This window comes from Uloborus diversus, chromosome 7 (assembly GCF_026930045.1).
Source record: "Uloborus diversus isolate 005 chromosome 7, Udiv.v.3.1, whole genome shotgun sequence".
In the NCBI taxonomy this organism is placed as follows: domain Eukaryota; kingdom Metazoa; phylum Arthropoda; class Arachnida; order Araneae; family Uloboridae; genus Uloborus; species Uloborus diversus.
Window position 1 is genome coordinate 8,053,560 of NC_072737.1, and position 21,289 is coordinate 8,074,848.

Sequence of the window (21,289 nt, forward strand, 5' to 3'; positions counted from 1 at the left end):
ATTTTACTTGAGTCCATTATCACCCTGGTCGAGTGTTAACAATGTTCAAGGAATAAGCAAAACAAGTTGGTTAAAACTTTATTTCGGGTTTAACTCAGCAAGCTGTGTGGTCTATGAGTGTCATTTTGCTCCTCAACGGCGGTGGAATGACATGTGACAGGTTGAGCTGGCGAAGAGTTTGCTCCAAATCGTGTTGAAGTGGAAGTTGACTAGGACTGTGGCGATGCAGGACAGAAATGGAAGCTGGAAACATTTCAAGAGAAGAAAAGAAAAAACAGATGAGAAACAAAGATTTTGACTTGGGGTGCAACATAAAGCAAGAAGGATCAGTTGACGTGGGGTGGGGTAAACGGAAGCAGAATTTTAGTGTTTCAACTTCAGATCCCCCACCCCCTTTTTTGGATCTAGAACTTTGTGCGCTGTGTCCAAGATTACACTATCTGCTTGTTAGCGAGTGAAATCTTGCTTACGTTTACCCTAGTGTGTTTCCATTTACCCCAGAGAGTAGGTGTAATTGTAATCATTACACATCAATTTTTACGTACACCAAACCCGTAATTTTTACAAACACCAATTGTTTACCAATAATTGCATTTACCCTAGCGTGTTTCCATTGACCCCAGAGACAAGGGGGAAACGTAAGCACAGTAATTTTTACAAGCACCAATTATTGTTTACCAACAATTGCATTTATTGTTTATCAACAAGCAATTGTTTACCAACAGTTGCATTTCCCCAGGGTGTTTCTATTTTCCCCAGAGACTAGGGGGGTAAACGTAATCACCCCAATTTTACAAACACCCAATGGTTTACCAACAATTATGTTTACCCTAGTGTGTTTCCATTTATCTCAGAAACTGGGGTGGGTAAATGTAAACACCCCAATTATTTTCCCATGATGTAGGTTAGATATCTTTCCGCAGTACACATAATACATTTAGAAGGATTCGAAGTTTTACACTACACCCCGATAATACTCTATCACCTGCCCATTAGTTTCATGTTGCATGCGACCCGATCGGTCCTCCAAATGTAATTTGAACACCATTTAATAAGAAAAATCATACAATATAACTAAATTATACCCTGAATTTATATAAAATACCCCCAAAAGCGTAAATTTATGAAATATAGTACAGTAAAGTTTTATCGTTATCGTGTATCAAGTAACGGTATTGTACGGCAATATACCGATACAGTCCGGTTATGACATCCAGAGACTGCAGTTTCGTCCTTGTTATGGACTCATCAGTCGGGACTCGACAATAGCCGAGCTAGCGACAGATGTCTTCTCATCGATATCTGCTACCGATTGGTGTGACCATTTTGTTGTCAATTGCAACGAGAGCAAGGGCGAACTAGGCCCCACAAGAGGGCACCAAGGTTTGAGGACGCATAAGAAAAATCGAATGAGCTAAAAAAAAAAAAAAAAGTCGCACTAGTTTGAGGGCGTGAAAAGAAACAAAGGCGCATAGGTTCCAGTGCACAGAAAACCGAAGGTGCTCAGTTTTAAGGGCGCAAGAAAAAAACGAAGTCGCACAGGCTTAAAAGTGCAAAAAAGGCGAAGTCGCTCAGGATCAAGGACGTAAAAAAGAAATGAGAACGTCAGAAAACCAAGGCTCGCAGAGGGCGCATCGGCCAACGGGCCAGTCCGCCCCTGAGCGAGAGTACATCTGCCTCTAACTCCTGTCCTCCATGTAAATATTTTTTAAAAACTAAATTTGGTTTGGCATCTACGTTAATATGCTAATTTTTTTTTTTTTTTTTTTCAGTTCTAGATCGAAGAAGAAAAACATTTTGATTTGCATGCGGCTGAACAATTGCAGTTGCAATTCAAGTTATAAAACTTCGTTTAAGTGATTGTTTCTGACCCTTCGATCTCTTTCAATGCTACTCGCGTGTAGGTGCACGTACGTGCGATTTGTAATGAAATACCGAGATGGTACGTGTTTTAAGTTTCTTTAAATGTGTTTATGATTTATGTTTTATGATAGTGTTTAATGATTTAAGATTAAATACATTTTTATCAAAACTATATTGACAAGTTTTTGCGATTAGTCAAGTAGAATTTTATTTCATATTTCACATGTCTGCCGGCTCAGCAATTCTCTATTTCAGACTGATGAGTCTATAACAAGGACAAAACTGCAGTATCTTGGATGGCATAACCGGGTCACTGGTGTATTGCATGTAGCCTTAGCTATGGCTTAAGAGCAATGCAATTAACTTTTTTTAACTCTTTAATTTAAATATGAATACATGACGAACAAGTTATTACTTTATGCAGCAATATTTAACTCTCCAATCGAACGCTTTCAAATTTCGCCGCATTTTAAAAATTAAAATTATTTTAATGTTTAAGAAACATACTGATGCCCTTGAGAGGAAGAGAAGTATAAATGTACAAATAATTCTATTTTTACAGTTGAAATGGTTGTCTCCGGCAACCTTAAAGCGATATTCATAACTTAACAAAAAAACAAAATTCAAGAAAATAGATTTCGGTTAAGCGAACTTTCATTAAAAAGAATTTCGAATAATCGAGGCTCTACCGTATATAGAAAATTTGTGACTTACTTATATGAGTCAGCGCTCCTCCTAAGCATAAGTACTCCACAGCTGTGTCGGTGTAATTTGTATGTAGCACTCGAAACTGGTAGGAACGAGGAACTGAAATGGCAATAATAAAATGTTTGTAATGTTCTTTTTAAAATACAAAATAGAATGAAACTTCCGAGGTGAAAACTATCAATTCATATAATTAAAATTAAAGCTTTCTGCTAAAATTATCTTTTATAGCGCAATTTCAATTCGCGATTCAAATAAAGTATAGAAGGGGCAGCATCTACTGGCTAACATATGCTGTAAATGTAAAAACCAACCAACTCAGAAACTTATAACTGCTTCTAGGGTTAGTAAATAACTTCAATTTCTCTTTTAAGTTTTTTTTTGGTTTCTTGTTTGTATTCTTTTCAAATTTCATTGACTTGTCTAAAGCGTACATTTTACCCCAATTTCTCTAAGTGATTTTTTTTTTTTTTTTTGGTTTCTTGTTTGTATTCTTTTAAAATTTCATTGACTTGTCTAAAGCGTACATTTTACCCCAATTTCTCTAAGTGATTTTTTTTTTGTTTCTTGTTTGTATTCTTTTGAAATTTCATTGACCTGTCTAAAGCGTACATTTTACCCCAATTTCTCTAAGTGATTTTTTTTTTTTTTTTGGTTTCTTGTTTGTATTCTTTTAAAATTTCATTGACCTGTCCAAAGCGTACATTTTACCCCAATTTCTCTAAGTGATTTTTTTTTTTGGGGGGGGGGTTCTTGTTTGTATTCTTTTGAAATTTCATTAACCTGTCTAAAGCCTACACTTTACCCCAATATCTCTAAGTGTTTTTTTTTTGAGCAATCACGATTGCTAATTGTTTTTATTTGACCGTCCTTGATGTCCGGTTCCTTTTTCAACCCCACCGTCCTCTGCAGACGAAACTCCTCCTGGTAGCCGCTGCTTCTGGTCGGTGGAGTCCATGTGCTACACACACACACACACGCTTATACACACGCGCGTTTACACACATACACACACGCCGCAACGTGCATATACACAGGTCTACGCACACACACAAGCCAGAAGCCTACACATACACAACTGTACACACGTAACAGCCCAAGAGGAGGGACAGGAACCGTTTCTAGAAACAAGCGAGTGGGGTCGTAACCAATGAGTAGGGTCCTGTCGCAACGCGTGATTGCGAAAAACATACTTTGAATTCAAAATTTCAGAATTCAAATTGATTTTGAACATTTTATTTTATTTATTTATTTATTTATTATTATTTATTATTTTTTTTTTTGTTTTTGTTTTTTCCCTTGTTTGTATTCTTTTGAAATTTCATTGACCTATCTAAAGCCTACAATTTACCCCAAACTATCATTATAATATTTTACCTCTTTTGCCTATTTCGTAAATCAGTGCAAATAGATATATTCAAGCTCTTAGAACTCCGATTCCCCAAGTTATTGAAAATCATATTTCTAGGTACATCCAGATCCAGAGGTTGCTGTAAGTATTATTTTGATGCGTGGATATGTTGTGGGTACCGCTATTGATTTTACCTAAGTTTATTACTGTCATTTTAAGTTGTCAAAAGAAAACATTTATTCAAAAAAGTACTTTTGTTGCATAAGCATGGCTGAAGTATGTAGTCCACATTTGGAACACATGTACTATTTATCTTCACCTGTTATTTTTCTGCCAATACGACAGGTATAGCTTGATCACGAAAAGAAGGCGGATGACCTTGAAGCAAAAACATTTGCATCATTTCTAATAGGTTTTTTGGTATCATTTTGGAATATATAGGATTAGTACCTCTTACTATTCGGTACTTTCTGGCAGATTCTACCTATTACAAATGATACAAATGTTTTGCTTCAAGGTCAACCGCCATCTATACGTGATCAAGCTTTATGCAAACGGCAACGGTGTATGCTGAATCCAGAAAAAAATAGTGTGTGAAAGTTTCCTAAGTGCAGTAATAGTCACTATTTTATTTGATGTCGATGACTCTAAAATATATTTCATTTTCATGACTTAGCATATTTTATTTTAATTCAATTTTAATTTAATGATTAAAAAAGAATGATTTCTAAAAAAATATTAAGAAACCTCAGAAAAGAATCAAGATGTTGACAATGTCTTGAAAAGATTTAAAAAAAAGGACAGTCAAAATATTAAAAAATATTTAAAAAATACTTCAGCTTGATACATAATTTATTCTTTAGCTCGATCGTTATCTCACAAAAATTATTTTTCGCAATATACACTCCTGTTTGCTAAAATTGCAACACCACGAAGGACTTAAGCGAGTGAGCTGAAAATTGCAGGAAATGTAAAGTAGGGCATGGTATGCAAATGATTAGAATTGCAGACCGGTAGCGCATGCGTATGCTGAGCAGCTCCCTCTGAACGGCGGATCGAACCGAATATAAATAGACGGTTGTAGCAAGGCGTGTATGACTATCGGTGGTTATATACTAGAGGAAACGTTAACTGAATCTTTACTATGCCTCTTCGACGAAAGAAAGTGAAATCTGAACAAATTTCGGAGTCTGTACGGGGCAGAATCGTCGACCTTCGTGAATTTGGATTGTCTTATCGTATAGTAGCCGCTCGTGTGCAGCGTATCAGAAGCACAATCATGCGTGTTTGGAAGCAGTGGACGGACGAGGGTCGGACAGCTCGGAAATCCGGGAGTGGACCCCGAAATGTGACGTCAGCTCGCGATGACAGACACCTGGTGCGTATGGCGCTGACGGACCGCACAGCTTCTAGACAATTGGCAGCACAGTGATCAACAGCTACAGGTGTTTCATTGTGTGCTTCATCAATTCGGAGACGTCTGCTGCAGCGTAGGCTGCACGCAAGGATTCCTTTATACAGGATTCCTCTCGCGCAAAGCCATCGCCGCCTGCGGCTACAATGGGCCAATGTGCACAGGAGCTGGCGTGCTGATTGGCTGCAGGTCGTGTTTTCTGACGAATCCCGCTTCAAGTTGTGGCGCCATGATGGCCGAATTCGTGTCAGGCGCTATGCCGGTGAATGGCACATTTCGGAGTTCATTTTCGAACACCCGGATTTATGGTCTGGGAAGCCATAGCACATCATGGCGATCACAACTGCTACGACTTGTGGGCAATTTGAACAGTACCCGATACATAAACAAAGTTTTACAGCCCCAAGCTATTCCTTTCCTGCAAGGATTGCCATGGGCTGCACTCCAGCAGGATAATGCCCGTCCACATGTCGCCATGACTGTCAAATCCTACCTTGATTCGCAGCAGGTACAGCTTCTTCCTTGGCCGGCATATTCCCTGGATATGTCACCGATTGAACATGTGTGGGATTTCGTTGGGCGGCGTCTCGCTCGTGATCCTCGTCCTGTTGCTTCGACAGACGAACTTTGGTTGCTTATAAAAACAATATGGAATACTGTTCCGCAGGCAGATCTTCAAACTTTGTTTCACTCCATGCCGAGTCGTGTAGCAGTTCTTATTGCGACGCGTGGTGGAAACACAAAATACTAAATTTCTATCTCTTTTTATTGTTTGTTTGGTTGGAAAATGTAATCATTTATTTGTACCATTACCACTCAACTGTGTTGAGTTGGTAAATCAAAACTATTTCATTTAACTATGATGCTTTCTTCATGGTGTTGCAATTTTCACAAACAGGAGTGTACACAACACTTTTACGTGTCATCTTTCGTAGTTGTGAGAAGATGTAGAAAATTTTAAACTTCTCGCCTGGCACAAGCGAAACCAGAATTTACTCTCTGAAGGGAGAACATTTAGTTATAACAGCCAGTACATGGATAAACTGTCACAGAGAAATTGTCATTTGTCTGTATAAACACCAAACGTTTTGGGCAGGATCAAAATAAAAAGGAAATTCAGTATAAAGTCAAAAATAGTTTTATTTATTTATTTATTTAATCTTCTTTATCAGTGTAAGACTTTAAGACACCTTGTGCTACAAAACCTTCCTAAGTTAAATTTAAAATTAGAAACATTCTGAGTGGACAATTTCTAAACACAAATTAAAGTAACTGCTTCACTTAGCACTGGAAACCCCAAATAGATCTTTCAGTACAAGATCCTCGATACTCCTACTATAAATCAGAGCCTTCGTCTAAACTTAAAGCTAAATGAAGAAAAGCAGTATATCTAGATATAAATAGAAGTACAAAACTTACAACTCTTAAGTCGAAATTTCAACTCTCCTGGGGTTTTGTGACTTTCCCGCCAAAAGGTTCCGTTCTCAAACACCTTGGAATTTCTGAAAAAGAGAACGTTTTTGAATTTCAGTTCTTCCTTGACGAAAGTTGTGCTATTTCGTCAAATAAAATACACTAAATTAAATGTCTAGCTTCAATATATTTTGGTGCTTCTTTAATTTATCAATAATCATTTTAAAAAATACATTACTAGCTGTGATTACGAGTTGTTACAAAAAGATTTAATGTCTTCATGAAAATCTATTTCTCCCATCATTATATTACTAGAAAATCGCCCGTCACGGTATGACGAGTGAAAATTGTTTCTACGTTTGAACGAAGCCATTGCCTGTTTGGTGATATTTTGATAGTTGAAATGGTAACCCTAACACCAGTGGATTAACCCTAAACTCCAGTAGATAGCGTTAATTGTTTTTGTTTCTTCGTTTTCCGAAAATGAAAGTCTTATCAGTAAAACTGTTAAGTTAACGGATCGAGTTCAGCCTTGTCACAATAAAGCCATTCCCTGCATGTTAAATATTACCAAAACATATTCCCAACTCCAATAAACTATAGGGGGCACTGAAGACACTGTCTAATGGCGGATGAAAAAGGTAAGACAAACGCATGCCACAACTTATAACTTGCTTTGACGCTTAGTGAATGACGGTAATTTTTCACCGTATTTGTGGGAAGCTTTCTTTTCTATTCTTCTGAAATTACATTGCATCATAAACTGTCTGAAGCCTGTAATTTACCCCAAAGAAAACACGTGGAATGGAATGTTTAACCTTTTTCTTTAGTATTATTAATCACCGCAAGGTAGCGTATTCCAGCTCTGGAGTTGCGAATTATCAAATTATGCTGTAACACAAGTTTCATTGTTGAAACACGCGGGTTACTCGATCATCGGCTATTATTTATATGAGGATGATAAAAATCTAATTATAGAGTTTCATCAGTCAATCAAATTAATGAAATGTCATGACGTCGTAATTTAATGTTTAACAATAATCACGTTCAACAATGACGCGTTCCTTTTTATTGAAGGCTCACCTGCATTTTATCTTGAAGTTAGTTAAAAACAATAATATGTAATTTTTGGAAACTTTTAACAAATTTCATCTTTTGCAGAAAAATAAGCGCTTTCTATAATATTTAAATAAAATCAAAAACTTTCGTCTGTTCAATAAACAAGAGACGTAAAACCGTCCTCTCGAGCAACTTACGTGGGTTTGTGTAGCAAGCTGAAAGTCCCGTCAAATCCTTCTTGGTTTCTGCTGTATCTGACACGTTGGCAATCAGAGGCTTTCAGGGGATGATTAGAGCTTTGTGCCACTGTATACCAGTCTCCCGAGTACTACAATAATAATAATAGTAGTTATAACAATTGAGGACTAATTTATTAAAAAAGAACATATCCATTTTCTAAATGTTCAGGAGTTGAGAAAAACGATTTAGGGTAAGAGCAAAATAGTTTCATCCACTTCTCTGGATACAGAATTGAGCACAAAAGCACAGCAAATTATGGCCCAGAGTAAGAAATGTTTGTGACAAAAAAAAAAAAATAAATAATAATTTGAATTTTGACATCTTGAATTCAAATTATGTTTTTCGCAATCACGAGTGTGTGTGTGGGGGGATATGTGTGTTTGTGTGTATGGGGTATGTGTGTGTAGGCATGTGTGTTTGTGTCTGTGTGCAGGCATGAAAGTGTGGGTAGTTTTGTGTGTGTGTGTGTAGGTTTTTGTGTGTGTATATGTGTAAGTGTCTGTATGTATGTGTGTTTGTGTGTGTGTAGTTGTGTATGTATGCGCGTGTGTGTAGGACATGGATGCAACCTGGAGACGGCTTTCGCTATAGGAGCAGCAGCGTGAGGAGCCCGCCTGTCCACGGTGATGGTGCAGAGGGTGGCGGTGGGAAAAATCAAAAGACCTCAAAAACAGTCAAATGAAAGCAATAAGCAATCGTGATTGCTCAAAAAAACAAGAAGCTATCGCCATCTTAATTTTGGATATGTGCCCTTTTGAACGAAAACCTGAATGTTGAGAATTCCAATTTCTCCAAAACCCTAATATTTCACCTTCTCATATTCTCTTATCGAAGTACTTGAACCTAAAACTAGTTCATTAAAATTCGAGGACTTTGGACATGTGTTCCTTTGGATCTAAAAGACTTCGTACTATAGATTCTCTCAGGATATGTCCCCTTTTGTTCAAAACAAAACGTGCAGAGGACGGATTTGTTACCTTTTGATCAAAAAGCCACCCTTTACCCTTAAATAAAATAGGATTCACCACGTTTGGATCAACCAAAAAACCCGGAACAATAGCTGACTTGATTGAAACTTTGACAAAATACAGTAACACCAGCAAAATCAACATTTTGTGTACATAATTAAGGTTGATTGCAATTCGAAGAAAAACATACAAATGATTTTTATATATATTTTTTTTTTGAGCGCAGTTTTGAAGAGAAAATGATGTTACTTTTAAAATCATAAATGATAAGGAGAGTTAATTACAAAATGATTAAAAGTTATTTAACATTTTAGAAGCAACATATTTTTCAAAAACAGTCTTGATTAAAGATAAGAATAATTAAAAGTATACTGGTACAGTAACAAAGTCATGATCAGTAGAATGTCACAATTGGTAATATAGTCATAATCAGTAAATTATTGGCTTTAGTAAATTAGTGGAAAACATAACTCAGTTTTATTTTATTTATTTTTTTATTTATTTATTTATTTATTTTGAATTTCATTAAAGTAAGAGTTTAAGAGGAAAACGAAAATAACAATACCTGTTCACGAAAAATTTTAAATTCTCAGATCCTAATTATTTATTTTTCTTTATATAAATGAGGGGAAATAAAGAAAAATAAATATTTAGGATCTGAGAATTTTAAATATTTTGTGAACAGGTATTGTTATTTTTGTTTTCCTCTTAAGCTCTTACTTTAATGAAATTGCAAGAGACATATGAATAAATGATGAACAAAAAACACTTGAGTTAAAATTCCGCGATTACCCCCTTAATACCTCTCACGGACCCCCAGGGGTTCGCGAACCACCGTTTGGGAAACGATGCGTAGAAGAAAATAAAATTCACAGCTGAACGGAGTATTTTTTTTTTAAATTTGTTTAATCCCCACACAATCTTTTTGCATCGTCACAGCTTGTGTGTTAAAGGAGACCCCATTCTAGATTGCATACCAAAAAACTTATTTTATTTTAGTGAAAATGTTATGTTTTATTCTTTAAATGTTAATGTAACATTGTCACCAAGAACCCCAAGCTCTGTCGCTTTAAAAATGCATTTTTGGCCCCCTCCCCCTTCCCCCCTCCCAAAAAAAGTACCGCCTACTGGGAAAAAAAACAATTTAATTCGAAAAATATATATGTTATAGTTCCCTTTTCACTCGTTAGGTAGCAGCACCACTGAGATGGTAGGTGCGAATCTTTTAACTTTCAAGAGAGAGTTATGGACTTTAATTTAATGTAATAGAAAAATATCAATAAACAACGTTGGTCATAACTTTTATTTACATTTAGTCTTAACTTAAAAGTCTTTTAACTGGTTTTAAATGGAAAAAAAAAAGCTTATTTGTGATAAAGTACGATATTGATGTTATCCGTTCTTTACTTTGAAAACAAATCGGTCAACAGATGGCAGCACTACGAACTTTTTAGAAGTTCCTTTTCGTTTTGTTATTTTTCAGTATTTCTTGTGAGAACTACGATGTAAAAGGATACATAGACGACTGAAGACCCTGAAAAATGAGCGGTCAAATGATGTGCGGGGGGGGGGGGGGGATAGGTTAGGTGGAGGTGCCCCAGAAACTGGCCTTTTTTTTTCTTTTTACAAAAGTGCGCAATCGAATTTTTACGTCATTACTAATTAAATGACTTTCTCTAAAACATTCGTGACACGGCCACAAAAATCGTGGGGATGGCCACAGTGGAACCCCTTTCTTCCAATCCAAAGCTCCATTTTTTAACCTCCGACACACAAAGGAAGAGGGTTATAAGTTTGGCGTTTCTGTGTAGCTGTGTGTCGGTCTGTTGCACTATAGCGTCTAAGCCTAAACGATGGACCGATTTTGAAAAAAAAAAAAATGTTCGAAAGGAGAGTTGATCGAGAGTGTTCTTAGCTAGGTTGCAACTTTGGATGACATTAATTAACGAAGATATTAATTAAAAACCTCAAAAAAAAAAAAAAAAAAAATCGGGATTTTTGCAGTGAAACAAAATTTAATACCAAAATGAAGAGAATTTTTTTCCACGTCTGATAGAATGTGTTTGGAATTTTCATGTTTCATAAAATTCGAATTATAACGTTTTATAAAGCAGATTTGAATAGCGGCAAAGCTTTTATTCACGCGATTGATAACAAATTCGTTGTTGGCCGCCAAGGAAAGTAAACGCAATGATTTAAAAATTTCATCTGTTGCCAGTTTCTATTTAATCTTTACTAATAATAAAGCTGAAAGTCTCTCTGTCTGTCAGGATCTCTGTGACGCGCATAGCGCCTAGACCGTTCGGCCGATTTTCATGAAATTTGGTACAAAGTTTGTAGCATGGGGGTGTGCACCTCGAAGCGATTTTTCGAAAATTCGATGTGGTTCTTTTTCTATTCCAATTTTAAGAACAAAATCATTATAAGATGGACGAGTAAATTACGAAATTATCATAACGTGGAACCGTAGCATGGGCACAAGTCAATTGGCGAGAAAGTTCACCATACATTATTTGTAAATATACAAGCGAACAAATAGACCTTTTAATTTTCTATTACGGGCAAAGCCGTGCGGGTACCACTAGTAGCAAATAAAATACTTGACATTGATTTTTAATAATATAAGGCTTTTAAAATTATTTTTAATTTTCCCTTTTGATTCTACAGTTGCGGCTCGGTCGGGAGTTTTTAAAATTTTTAATTTTATCATTGATTGTATTTTAATGAAGTAATAACATGAGAAAAATATCAACCACACATTTATTATTTCAATTCTTCGTTCTTTATATTTTTTAATTTCGGTAATGTTGATTATCGCAACGTTTAACGAACAGTGTTTTCATCAATTGGCGAATTTTTTTTTAAATATGCGCCAAGCTTTATGATGCCCCACATTGTCAAATAATTACATTATTTACATGCAAGCACTGAAATATTTTTCCGTAAAATTGGTACCTTATTCCAATCGAGCTGGTGAACGAACGGTGGTGGTTCCGGACAAAATCCTAAGATGAGCTGCCCGAAAGCTGACGGCAGAAAGCACAATAACAGCGGGAGAAACATTTTGCTTGCAGTGAACCTGTTGCGAAAAAATACGAAAATTTATATTTCATTGCCAGAAATTTGACGCAATTACATTAAAAGTGTGCGAAATTTTAAAAGGGAAAATATCTTGCAAAATATGTTTAGTTGGGGATATTTCGATAATTGGGGAATCTGGCGAGGTCGCCTCATTTTTGGCGTAAATAATTTTATTTTGATAACCCTGCTGATTTATATAGTAACCCTATGTGAATAGATGTTTCCACTCTCTTTGTTTGGATTTTCAACGAAAAATAGCGCAGGAGCTGAAACCAAAAATTGACGCCAATAAAGAAAGATCGCCAAATTCCTAGTTATCGAAACATGCCTGTTTAATTTTGTTTTGACATTCATTCTAAACAAAAATTACAATTCTAAAATTGGCAATGCGACATCGTTGCCATATGCCATGACCACGCAGACGATCGACTTTACGTAATTTTATTCAATATTATATCCTACGTCACGGTTTGTCGTTGTGTATACCTTTCGACTTGACCTGGATGGATGGCAACAACTCTGCCTCAATTTAGACATACTTCTGAAGGGAGGGAATGTCTCCAGCTGCTCTGCACCCATAGTAACTACTAGTGAAATATCACAGGATTTCGTTTCTTCTATTTTGACGAGCACGTACTTCGCATGTTCTTGGTCAGTATTCGGTGGCTGTCGAGCTCCAAACCTGGAATCCTCAGATTCCTGGGTAGAATTACGGTAACCGGGTCGCGTTGGCGTATTTTTTCAAAAACAAGCCAAATTTGGCACCTACGACTCAATGTAAACAAAGTACTACACTGCAAACAAAGGAAATCTTCCAATGAGAGACATCCAAAGAAAATGGGCGGAACTTCGGATTCACCAAACTATCGCCTTGGAAACTAGAACTGTTTATTAATCTTTTTCTTTCTCTGATCATAACTGTAAAGAAGCAAAAAAAGAAGTAATAAAATTCTTTTTTCATTTTTAAGTGATGAAAATATAGCAAAATATGCAGAAAAATATCATAAAACCTAATTTTTTATAGAACTTTATTAATTTTCTTATTTTAAAATTAAGTTTGCAGAATAGACAAGTAAGAGGTAACTTTTTTCAAGATGTTAACTTAATCTGCGTGGGAAGATCAAGCGCATAAAACGAAAAGGTTCATGACATAAATGATGTTACACTTTTTATGTTTGATTTCCTTAGGAACATAAAGATGAAACATACATTTCTAGCAAATTTATCAACATTAAAAGTTGGATAGAAAACGACATTAATCTGAAATAGTTTGTCAATAAACAGAAAGAGCCCTTAAGTAAATGTAATGTTCAATTAAAACTTAAAACGATCAACTAAATAAGTTAAATCACATAAAAGATCCATCCAGAAACGTTAGAACAAAAATTTTAATTCACACTTACTGAATAAGTTATTACGATAAGTAGGAAATTTTAAATTGAAGATGGAACAATAAAACACGAAGGAAATTACTTACTGCCAAAACATTCCAAAAAAGTGTCCAAGGATATAAATAACTAGTTTTTAAATCTATAACTTAAAATAGTTAAAAGTAACAAACATTCCGCGATGTAAAATTTTATAAAATGTTCTAAGATCTAAAAATTGAAGAAACACAATATATGTTGGCAGTTTTCAGAAAAAAATCTCCTTTGAGGAAAGTAAAAATATTGTTCTATGGAATTAAAATAAAAATATTTAGTAGACAAGTAAATTACAATTTTGTGTTGTGAACTCTGAAATGGTTGATTGGCCAAATGAATAGCGAATAAGCTTTGGTGTAGGGTTGCCGAAATTGCTCCGTCGCCAAGGTAAGGTAGCGGGTTGCCAGAATGAAATATTTATCGCCGCGACCCGGTTACCGTAATTCTACCGATTCCTGAGTTCACTACTCAGTCTACACAACTTCACTGAAAAAAGAGATGAAATGTAACCTCGAGACATTTGTTAGCATGAGAAACATTTTGAAAATTGTTCATCACTACGTCGTTCTTTCACATTTATAGCTTCAGCGTACAAAGTTTATTGGAAAACAACAAAACCACGCCCACTTGGTTGCAAAAACATAATCTTTCACAGTCAGGGAAGGAATCGATCCCCCTCCCCCGATTCTCCTAAATGACGGGTCTCATAAGTGAAAATAAACTTGTGCGACATCAAAATCTAACTAAAATTAAAATAAAAACAATAGCTATGATTGGTTCATCTTAATTATCGCGTGCTTTTAAATGATATGAAAGTGAAAAAAAAAATGCAAAAGTTTCAATTGCGAAAAGAGTGCAGTCGAAAACACTTTCAAGTGAACGTATTCTTGAATCTTTAAAGACATAAATTCACTAACATAACATTTTAGCAAATAAAGAAATTTTCTCCAGATATCAACTGGTTAATACAATTGCCAAATAAAAAGATCAGTGAAATCAAAGGTTTACTAAGAAAAATTAGGTAAAGGGAAAGTGGTATCAAAATTAACATATGAGGCAGTAATAAGCAAAATGATGTCAGTGCCAAAATGTTAAAATTTGGAGATAACCACTACGAATGATAGATAAACCACTCTGTTTTGGAGCATTGGCCCTGGTAGGTACTGCTATACGGCGGGATTTAAAAAAAAAAAAAAAGTGAAAGCCTACCTAGGACCGAAACCTTAAACGCGTTTTACACAAAACTTGAATATATCCACTTACATCCCTTTGTTTCTCACTGCCTTACATGAAAAATGTTGCACATTAAAGATTTTGTTTCATTTCAGTATTGTGTGTGTGTGTTTAAATGTAAATAAACGCAATGGGGTGGTTTCTTTCGGTCAAAAGTACTACTTTTAGTCATTAAAATTGATAGAATAAGCAAAAAAAGAAAAAAAAAATAACATGGAGCGATAAAAAAACCTCCATTTTCCCAACGCTTAATTTTAAATTATTTCTTTAAAATGTCCGATTTTGAAAATTAGGCGTGGTCTTTATGACGTCACAAATGATCTACTTTGGCGCATACCGCATTTGCACGTTCTGATAATCAAGAAGCGAATTACATACTGCGCTCCACGCTTGCTATCAACCCTATCGTTGCAAACACATGCGAGTAAAGAAACGATTTAAATATTGTGCTCTGTGAATGGCAACACTGAATGGCATTTCATCATTTGAGACGTCATCGGTAGAAACGTGAACAATGAAAGCTCACCGATTTAAGTAATTTTTTTTTAATATTAAACTTTGTCAAATTATTTAAAAAATTGTCAGATCCTTTGTTTCTAAGCATGCTCTTTCAGAAAAAACACTTTTAAAATTTCAGAAACGACCCCATTTACACTATTTACCGCAGAATGTTTTAGCATTTGATCGGAAAAGCGGGAGAGAGAGAGAAAGAAATCGATACTTACGAACGCACAGCTTGTGAGGTTATCAGACAAGTGTTGAAGGCTGATCAAACAATCAAACAGGTGCCGTACTTAAAGGGATTGCATGGGAAAACACGCCCGCGACATAAGTTTTTTTCTCTCTCCTCACAAGCACCCCAAAACCGATAATAGGATCACCGTAGATAAAAGATTGAGAAAATGCGAGAATTTAGCTCTGAAATGTATGAATACTTTAATTTCTAACTAGAATACTGCATACTCGCGTACATAAGTTTCTTTTTTCTTCTGTCTGCTTAATGAATTCAAAATTGCCCAAGTTTCGAAAAGAGATGTTGAAATTATAATGTTGTGGAACTTAATGTATTGCTGATAAAAGGGACAAAAAAAGGAAATAAAATATCTCTGACGCATTTAAGTTTTCGCCAACAAAGATTTCAGTCAGGTTTTAAAAGGTTTTTCTTTTTTTTTTTTTAAATCTATTTAGTTTTGAAATCTTCTATTTTTTGCGTTTTTCTTTTCGAATTTTTATGCTCTGAAGATGATTACTCCATGTTTCTAAAATTTTTTTTTTTTGAGCAATCACGATTGCTTATTGTTCTCACTTGACGGTTTCGATGTCTTATGATTTTATTCCTCCCCCCCCCCCCGCCTCCCTCTGCAGCACCACCGTCGACCGGCTCCTCTCGATGCTGCTCCTCTAGCGAAAAACGTCTCTAGGTTGCGTCTATTTTCTACACACACATGCATACATACACACACTTACACGCACATACCCACACACTCATACCTACACACAGACACATTCACGCCTACATACACATATACATGCACACACACACTCATCACTCATGCCTGCATACACAAACTCGTGATTGTGAAAAACATAATTTGAATTCAAGATGTCAAAATTCAAATTAATTTTTTTTTTCTTTTTTACGGATATTTTATTCATACTTAATATTATGGGGAAAATTGGGCATTAGCGAGGGATCTGAGCAGGGGCGCACCATGGGAGGGCACGGGAGGTCACTTTGACCTTCCAAAAATGTCCTTATTCTTCAAATTTTCGTCTGGCGATTCGGTAAAGTTATCATCATTCGGCGAAATTTAGAGTTCCATTCGGAAAAATTATCATCATTCGGCAAAATTTGGAGCTCTATTTGGCAAAGTTGTCATCATGCGGCGAAATGTGGAGCTCCATTTGGAAAAGTTATCATCATTCGGAGAGATTTGAAGTTCCATTTGGCAAATCTATCATAATTTGGTGAAATTTAAAGTTCTATTCGGAAAACTGAGAACTTCCGCCCTCCCAAAAATTAAGTTCGTAGCTCCTCTGGATCTGAGGCGTCTTTTTCCAAAAATAAGTCCCTAAAACGCTGGTTTAGGCTATCATTAGTCACTTTAAGGACTGACTGGGCTGGGTCGATTTTATTTCAGACGTGACAACTTTTCTTCACATAAGTTTTAAAAATATATATTAGTGCACATTTTAGAGATTTTTAATGATTAAATATGCATTAAAATGATTGTTAATGCATAATTCGGGCTCTAACCATCAACTTCTGGAAATCCCGTGAATCATCGTTAGCATCGAGAAAGAATTAACTTGCATATAACTAATAAGGGCTGGAAATACCAATGAAGCAGGAGTGCTCACGCACCCTAAAACGATGGCCCACGCCCTCAATTGCTTAGGCCACACAAAAAGAGACCCCACAAAATGTGATCAACAACCCTCCAAATCACCCCTCTTAAAATTTCATTGGCGAACCCCCCCCCCCCCCTCCCCGTTACCCCTGCCTGAGGGAAACTAAATCTGCTGTTAAACATGTAAAAAAGTATTGTGTTCAGTTTTAAGTACGTTAATGTTTCAAAACTCTAATTTAGCAGCTTTGAAATCACATGCAGTAATCTCTTTAAAAAGCTAACTGACGTGACGGATATCTCCAATAACCTTCACCTAATGACTTACTGAATAAACACTGAAGTGAAATATTATGTAATAAATGAAAAATTATCATATAAGCTTTGTGCTACAATATGAATTAAATGAAAAACCAACGTAAATAAAGCACAAGTTTTGAAGAAAATACAGCACATAGCTATTTCAAGGCTACAATGGAGCCTCTTCCTCAGTGCAAAAAGCTCACCAACACAACCGAAAGTCGCAAGAGAACTGACAACAACCACGTGGAGACCGGTATTTATACCAAAGAGGGCAAACCAATAGGAGTTCAAGACAAAAAAACAACCAATCAGCAAATGACGTCTCAACCCCGGGCTCAGAGCAAGGGGGAGAGACAACCAATCAGAAGCCAGGAGACAAAAAGAGTGAGAGACAACGAAGAATCCAAAAAAGCACAATTATAGAAATTGCTTCCAAATATCATGAAAAAATGGAGTACTGGAAAAATCATTGACAAGAGAATGAGAATTTTTCCAAAGCAACTGTCCGACCCCGAAAGCCGTGACTAGCAACGTTGAACGACTCTATTTTTAAAAGGGGTGAGATCTTGATTAAGAAAACGCACCATGGCAGCATTTCTGCTTTACTGATAAGGAAGGGGAATAATTAAAAAAAAAAAAAAAAAGCCTCAACTCAAACCAATACCTCTAATAAACGAATTCAACGGAAAACAAAACGATACACAACAAAAAATTAATAAATTACATTCGTTACCTCTCTTATTAATGTCTCTCCTATTTTGATAAAATCGGAAGCAACTTGACGCATGCGCAAATTTGAAGAAGGTCGCGGTTTAAAATATCAAACAGTAGCAAGCTTCCCAGAAATCGAGGTCATAAACCGAAGAACATTTAGAAATAATCTTTGCAGATGAAAAATCAAATCAGTGACCAGAAGTCCAACAAACTTCTGGTTTTTTTTTTCAAAATTTGTGCTTTATTTACGTTGGCTTTTCGTTTAATTCATTATGTAATGTATCAACTGAAATTAAACATGATTGCTGATCTTGAATTCCTGAAATACAATAGAAATTATATAAGATTCGGGTGATAGGAAAAAATTATGTAATCTAATGGCCGTTAGTAGCATAAGAAACAAAAGAAGAAAAAAACTTTGCTGACTGCAGTCGCCATCCTTCATTTTAGGAACTAAAAGGGAGGAATATCAATTTAAACTTCATGCAAGACTGATCACGTGGCAGACGAAAAAACTCGTTCTTCAAGAAAAGATCACCATATCAGCTAAATCTGTTTTGATGATGATTTTTTCTCGACTTATTTCTTAGGTGATGTTCGTAATTGTATATGCGTCAGACTAACCAGTTGATTAAATGATTTAAGATTAGCACTTGTTGCTCATTAATTATTTACAAAAAGGAAGTATTGTATTCGCGAAAAAATTTTCACTCAAAAATCGACCTTAATTTCCATTTTGCTCACCCCCAAATGAATGTTGAGTTTTTTTTTTTTTCGACTCGACCACATGGATATGTGCCTAGGAACGTATAGACACCCGAAATATCCATTTTGACGATCCCCGAGTTAATTACAACGAGTTTTCTCGTGACGTCTGTATGTACGTATGTATGTGCGTATGTGTGTCGCATAACTCAAGAACGGTATGTCCTAGAAAGTTGAAATTTGGTACGTAGACTCCTAGTGGGGTCTAGTTGTGCACCTCCCTTTTGGTTGCATTCGAGTGTTTCTAAAGGGGTCTTTTGCCTTTTTGGGGGGAAATCATTGTTAATTTCGATGTAAACTCAAGTGGTGTTATAATTTGGCGGACACTTGGCGATATATCGCCAGTATTTTGGTCGCCAAGTTTTGTCGCCAACTTAGCGACAAATTTGGCGTTTTTTTTTCTTTAAATCTGGTTTCAATTTGGCCACTGTTGGTGATATTTAGAGAGTAAATTATTAAATCACATTTAAAAAAATTGCCAGCAATGGGGAAATGACATTAAATTGGTGTAAAAGGAAGTCATGTGATGCACACATCAGCTCGTTTCTATTGCATTAATATCCAGCTCATATGACATACAAAACAATCCTCAGATATTTTAAGGAAGAATTAGTGTCTGTATTTACCCGAAAGTGAAGACAGAAAAAGTTAGACTTGAGGCAGTGAGAAGCAAGAGGTATATAAGAGGACATTTTCAAGTTTTGAATAAAACGCGTTTAAAGATAAGGTCCTAGGTAGGCTTTCATTGTTAAGTTTTCTAAATCATGCTGTATAGCAGCACCTACCAAGGCTACAAGTACCATCTCTTGCCCCAAGACAGAGGAGAGGTTCACCTACCATTTGTACTGGTTATCTCCAAATTTTTAATTTTGCCACTTGCATCCCTTTGTTTCTCACTGCCTCATTTGAATTCTAGACGTCAAAACTCAAATGAATGCTGGATGCTGACTTTATTATTATCTGTTATATAATTAGAAACTGAGATTATCTATCTATGTCCAAGCTTCTTCTCCCGAACGACAGTGAACTGACCATCGAACCAGGTATCGATGGATTCGTAATCTTCCCGTCTTCATGTTTGGCTATTTAACATAATCCTCCGATAATAATTAGCGGAGATATCAATTAAAAACTATTAATTATGACTCTTAGATTTCAAAATCAAATCCACTATTTTTCGAAGGCTTTCCTCCATTCAAATTATTATTCAGTGCTTCAACTCAACTTTCCGGCAACAACGCTTTTATTAAAATGTATAGCGTGAAGAAAATCATTGAGATAAAAGATCTGTTGCCATTTTTTTTTTCTCGAATATGAACAGGTAAAATTCTTGTTTTTGTTTTGAGGCTTTTCCTGTAATCAGGGGATTTAAAATGTTTACTTTTTTGGGGGTTTTCCGCAATCTGCCGCAAAATTTCACTGACTTTTTTTTTTGGTTCAAGCCTGAGTGTTGAACTCGCGTCACTTGACATAACTTTTATTTTCGAGGTGGACCGTGCAAAGCCGGGCGACGCAGCTATTATTATTATTTTGTCAAATATTGCTTGAATTTGAAGTTTAAGTGTTCCTCGCGTTCGAAAGCGACGCACAGCGCTCACCACCCACTGCGCATTTCGCGCCCGATGCGCTTTGAGAGCACGATTTGTCGAAGACTAACCCAACGTGACAATCCTTCGACTGCTGTTGAGCTAGCTGTAGCTTCAACACAGCCACCGGCGAATTTTCGTCGGCGCAGACGTATTACCATAGCTAATAATAAAACGCATCTAGCGCTCACGCGATAGAATAAATGGCAAGGTCAAGACGCGGAAATCAAGAAATTGATCACCGTAAACAGAGAATTTGCCATTGCACCAAATTATTCAGAGACATTTTTTTTTACTTCTTACCTTTTGTTCCTTCCTTATAATTAAGACACACTTGAATGCGATTTTCATTGAAAATTTTAGCTGAGCAGCACTCGAGTCCTTGGCGCACACAAAGTCCTCTTCAAGTTCGAGTGAAATTCAAAAAACGGAGCAGTTTTATTTATTTACTAGTGGTACCCGCACGGCGTTGCCCGTAATATACAGTTAAAAGGTCTTTTGGTTCGCCTTGTATATTTACAAATAATGTATGGTGAATTTTCTCGCCAATTGGCTTGTGCGCCCATGTTACGGTTCCACGTTATGATAATTTTGTAATTTACTCGTCCATCCTATGATATTTTTGTTCTCAAAATTGGAATAGAAAAAGAACCACATCGAATTTTAGAAAAATCGCTTCAAGGTGCACACCCCCATGCTACAAACTAACTTTGTGCCAAATTTCATGAAAATCGGCCGAACGGTCTAGGCGCTATGCGCGTCACAGAGATCCTGACAGATAGAGGGACTTACCGCTTTATTATTAGTAAAGATTTTAAGGCG

General features: G+C 36.1%; 1 protein-coding gene across 2 annotated transcripts; it reads right to left on the reverse strand.

The window, feature by feature from the left end:
• Window positions 1–65: 65 nt before the first annotated feature.
• LOC129225828 (uncharacterized) lies at window positions 66–20,854 on the reverse strand. 2 transcript variants are annotated; one of them, XM_054860345.1, is made up of 6 exons: window positions 20,771–20,854; window positions 11,969–12,092; window positions 8,003–8,133; window positions 6,753–6,835; window positions 2,578–2,670; window positions 66–243 (listed from the first exon to the last, which is right to left on the reverse strand). In XM_054860345.1, exons 2-6 carry the CDS (start codon window positions 12,074–12,076, stop codon window positions 95–97), a joined length of 564 nt encoding a protein of 187 aa, XP_054716320.1. In that variant the 5' UTR covers window positions 12,077–12,092; window positions 20,771–20,854; the 3' UTR covers window positions 66–94. The 2 variants fall into 2 exon arrangements, with proteins under 2 accessions (XP_054716320.1, XP_054716319.1); XM_054860344.1 differs by lacking the exon at window positions 20,771–20,854 and adding an exon at window positions 15,477–15,550.
• Window positions 20,855–21,289: the final 435 nt, after the last annotated feature.

Coding starts and splice junctions, on each gene's coding strand:
- LOC129225828 (XM_054860345.1), bottom strand. CDS start 12,076: ATGTTTCTCCCGCTGTTATTGTGCTTTCTGCCGTCAGCTTTCGGGCAG. Junction 2,671..6,752: donor GAAATTTCGACTTAAGAGTT/GTAAGTTTTGTA, acceptor TTGCCATTTCAG/TTCCTCGTTCCTACCAGTTT. Junction 244..2,577: donor AGGAGCGCTGACTCATATAA/GTAAGTCACAAA, acceptor AAATGTTTCCAG/CTTCCATTTCTGTCCTGCAT.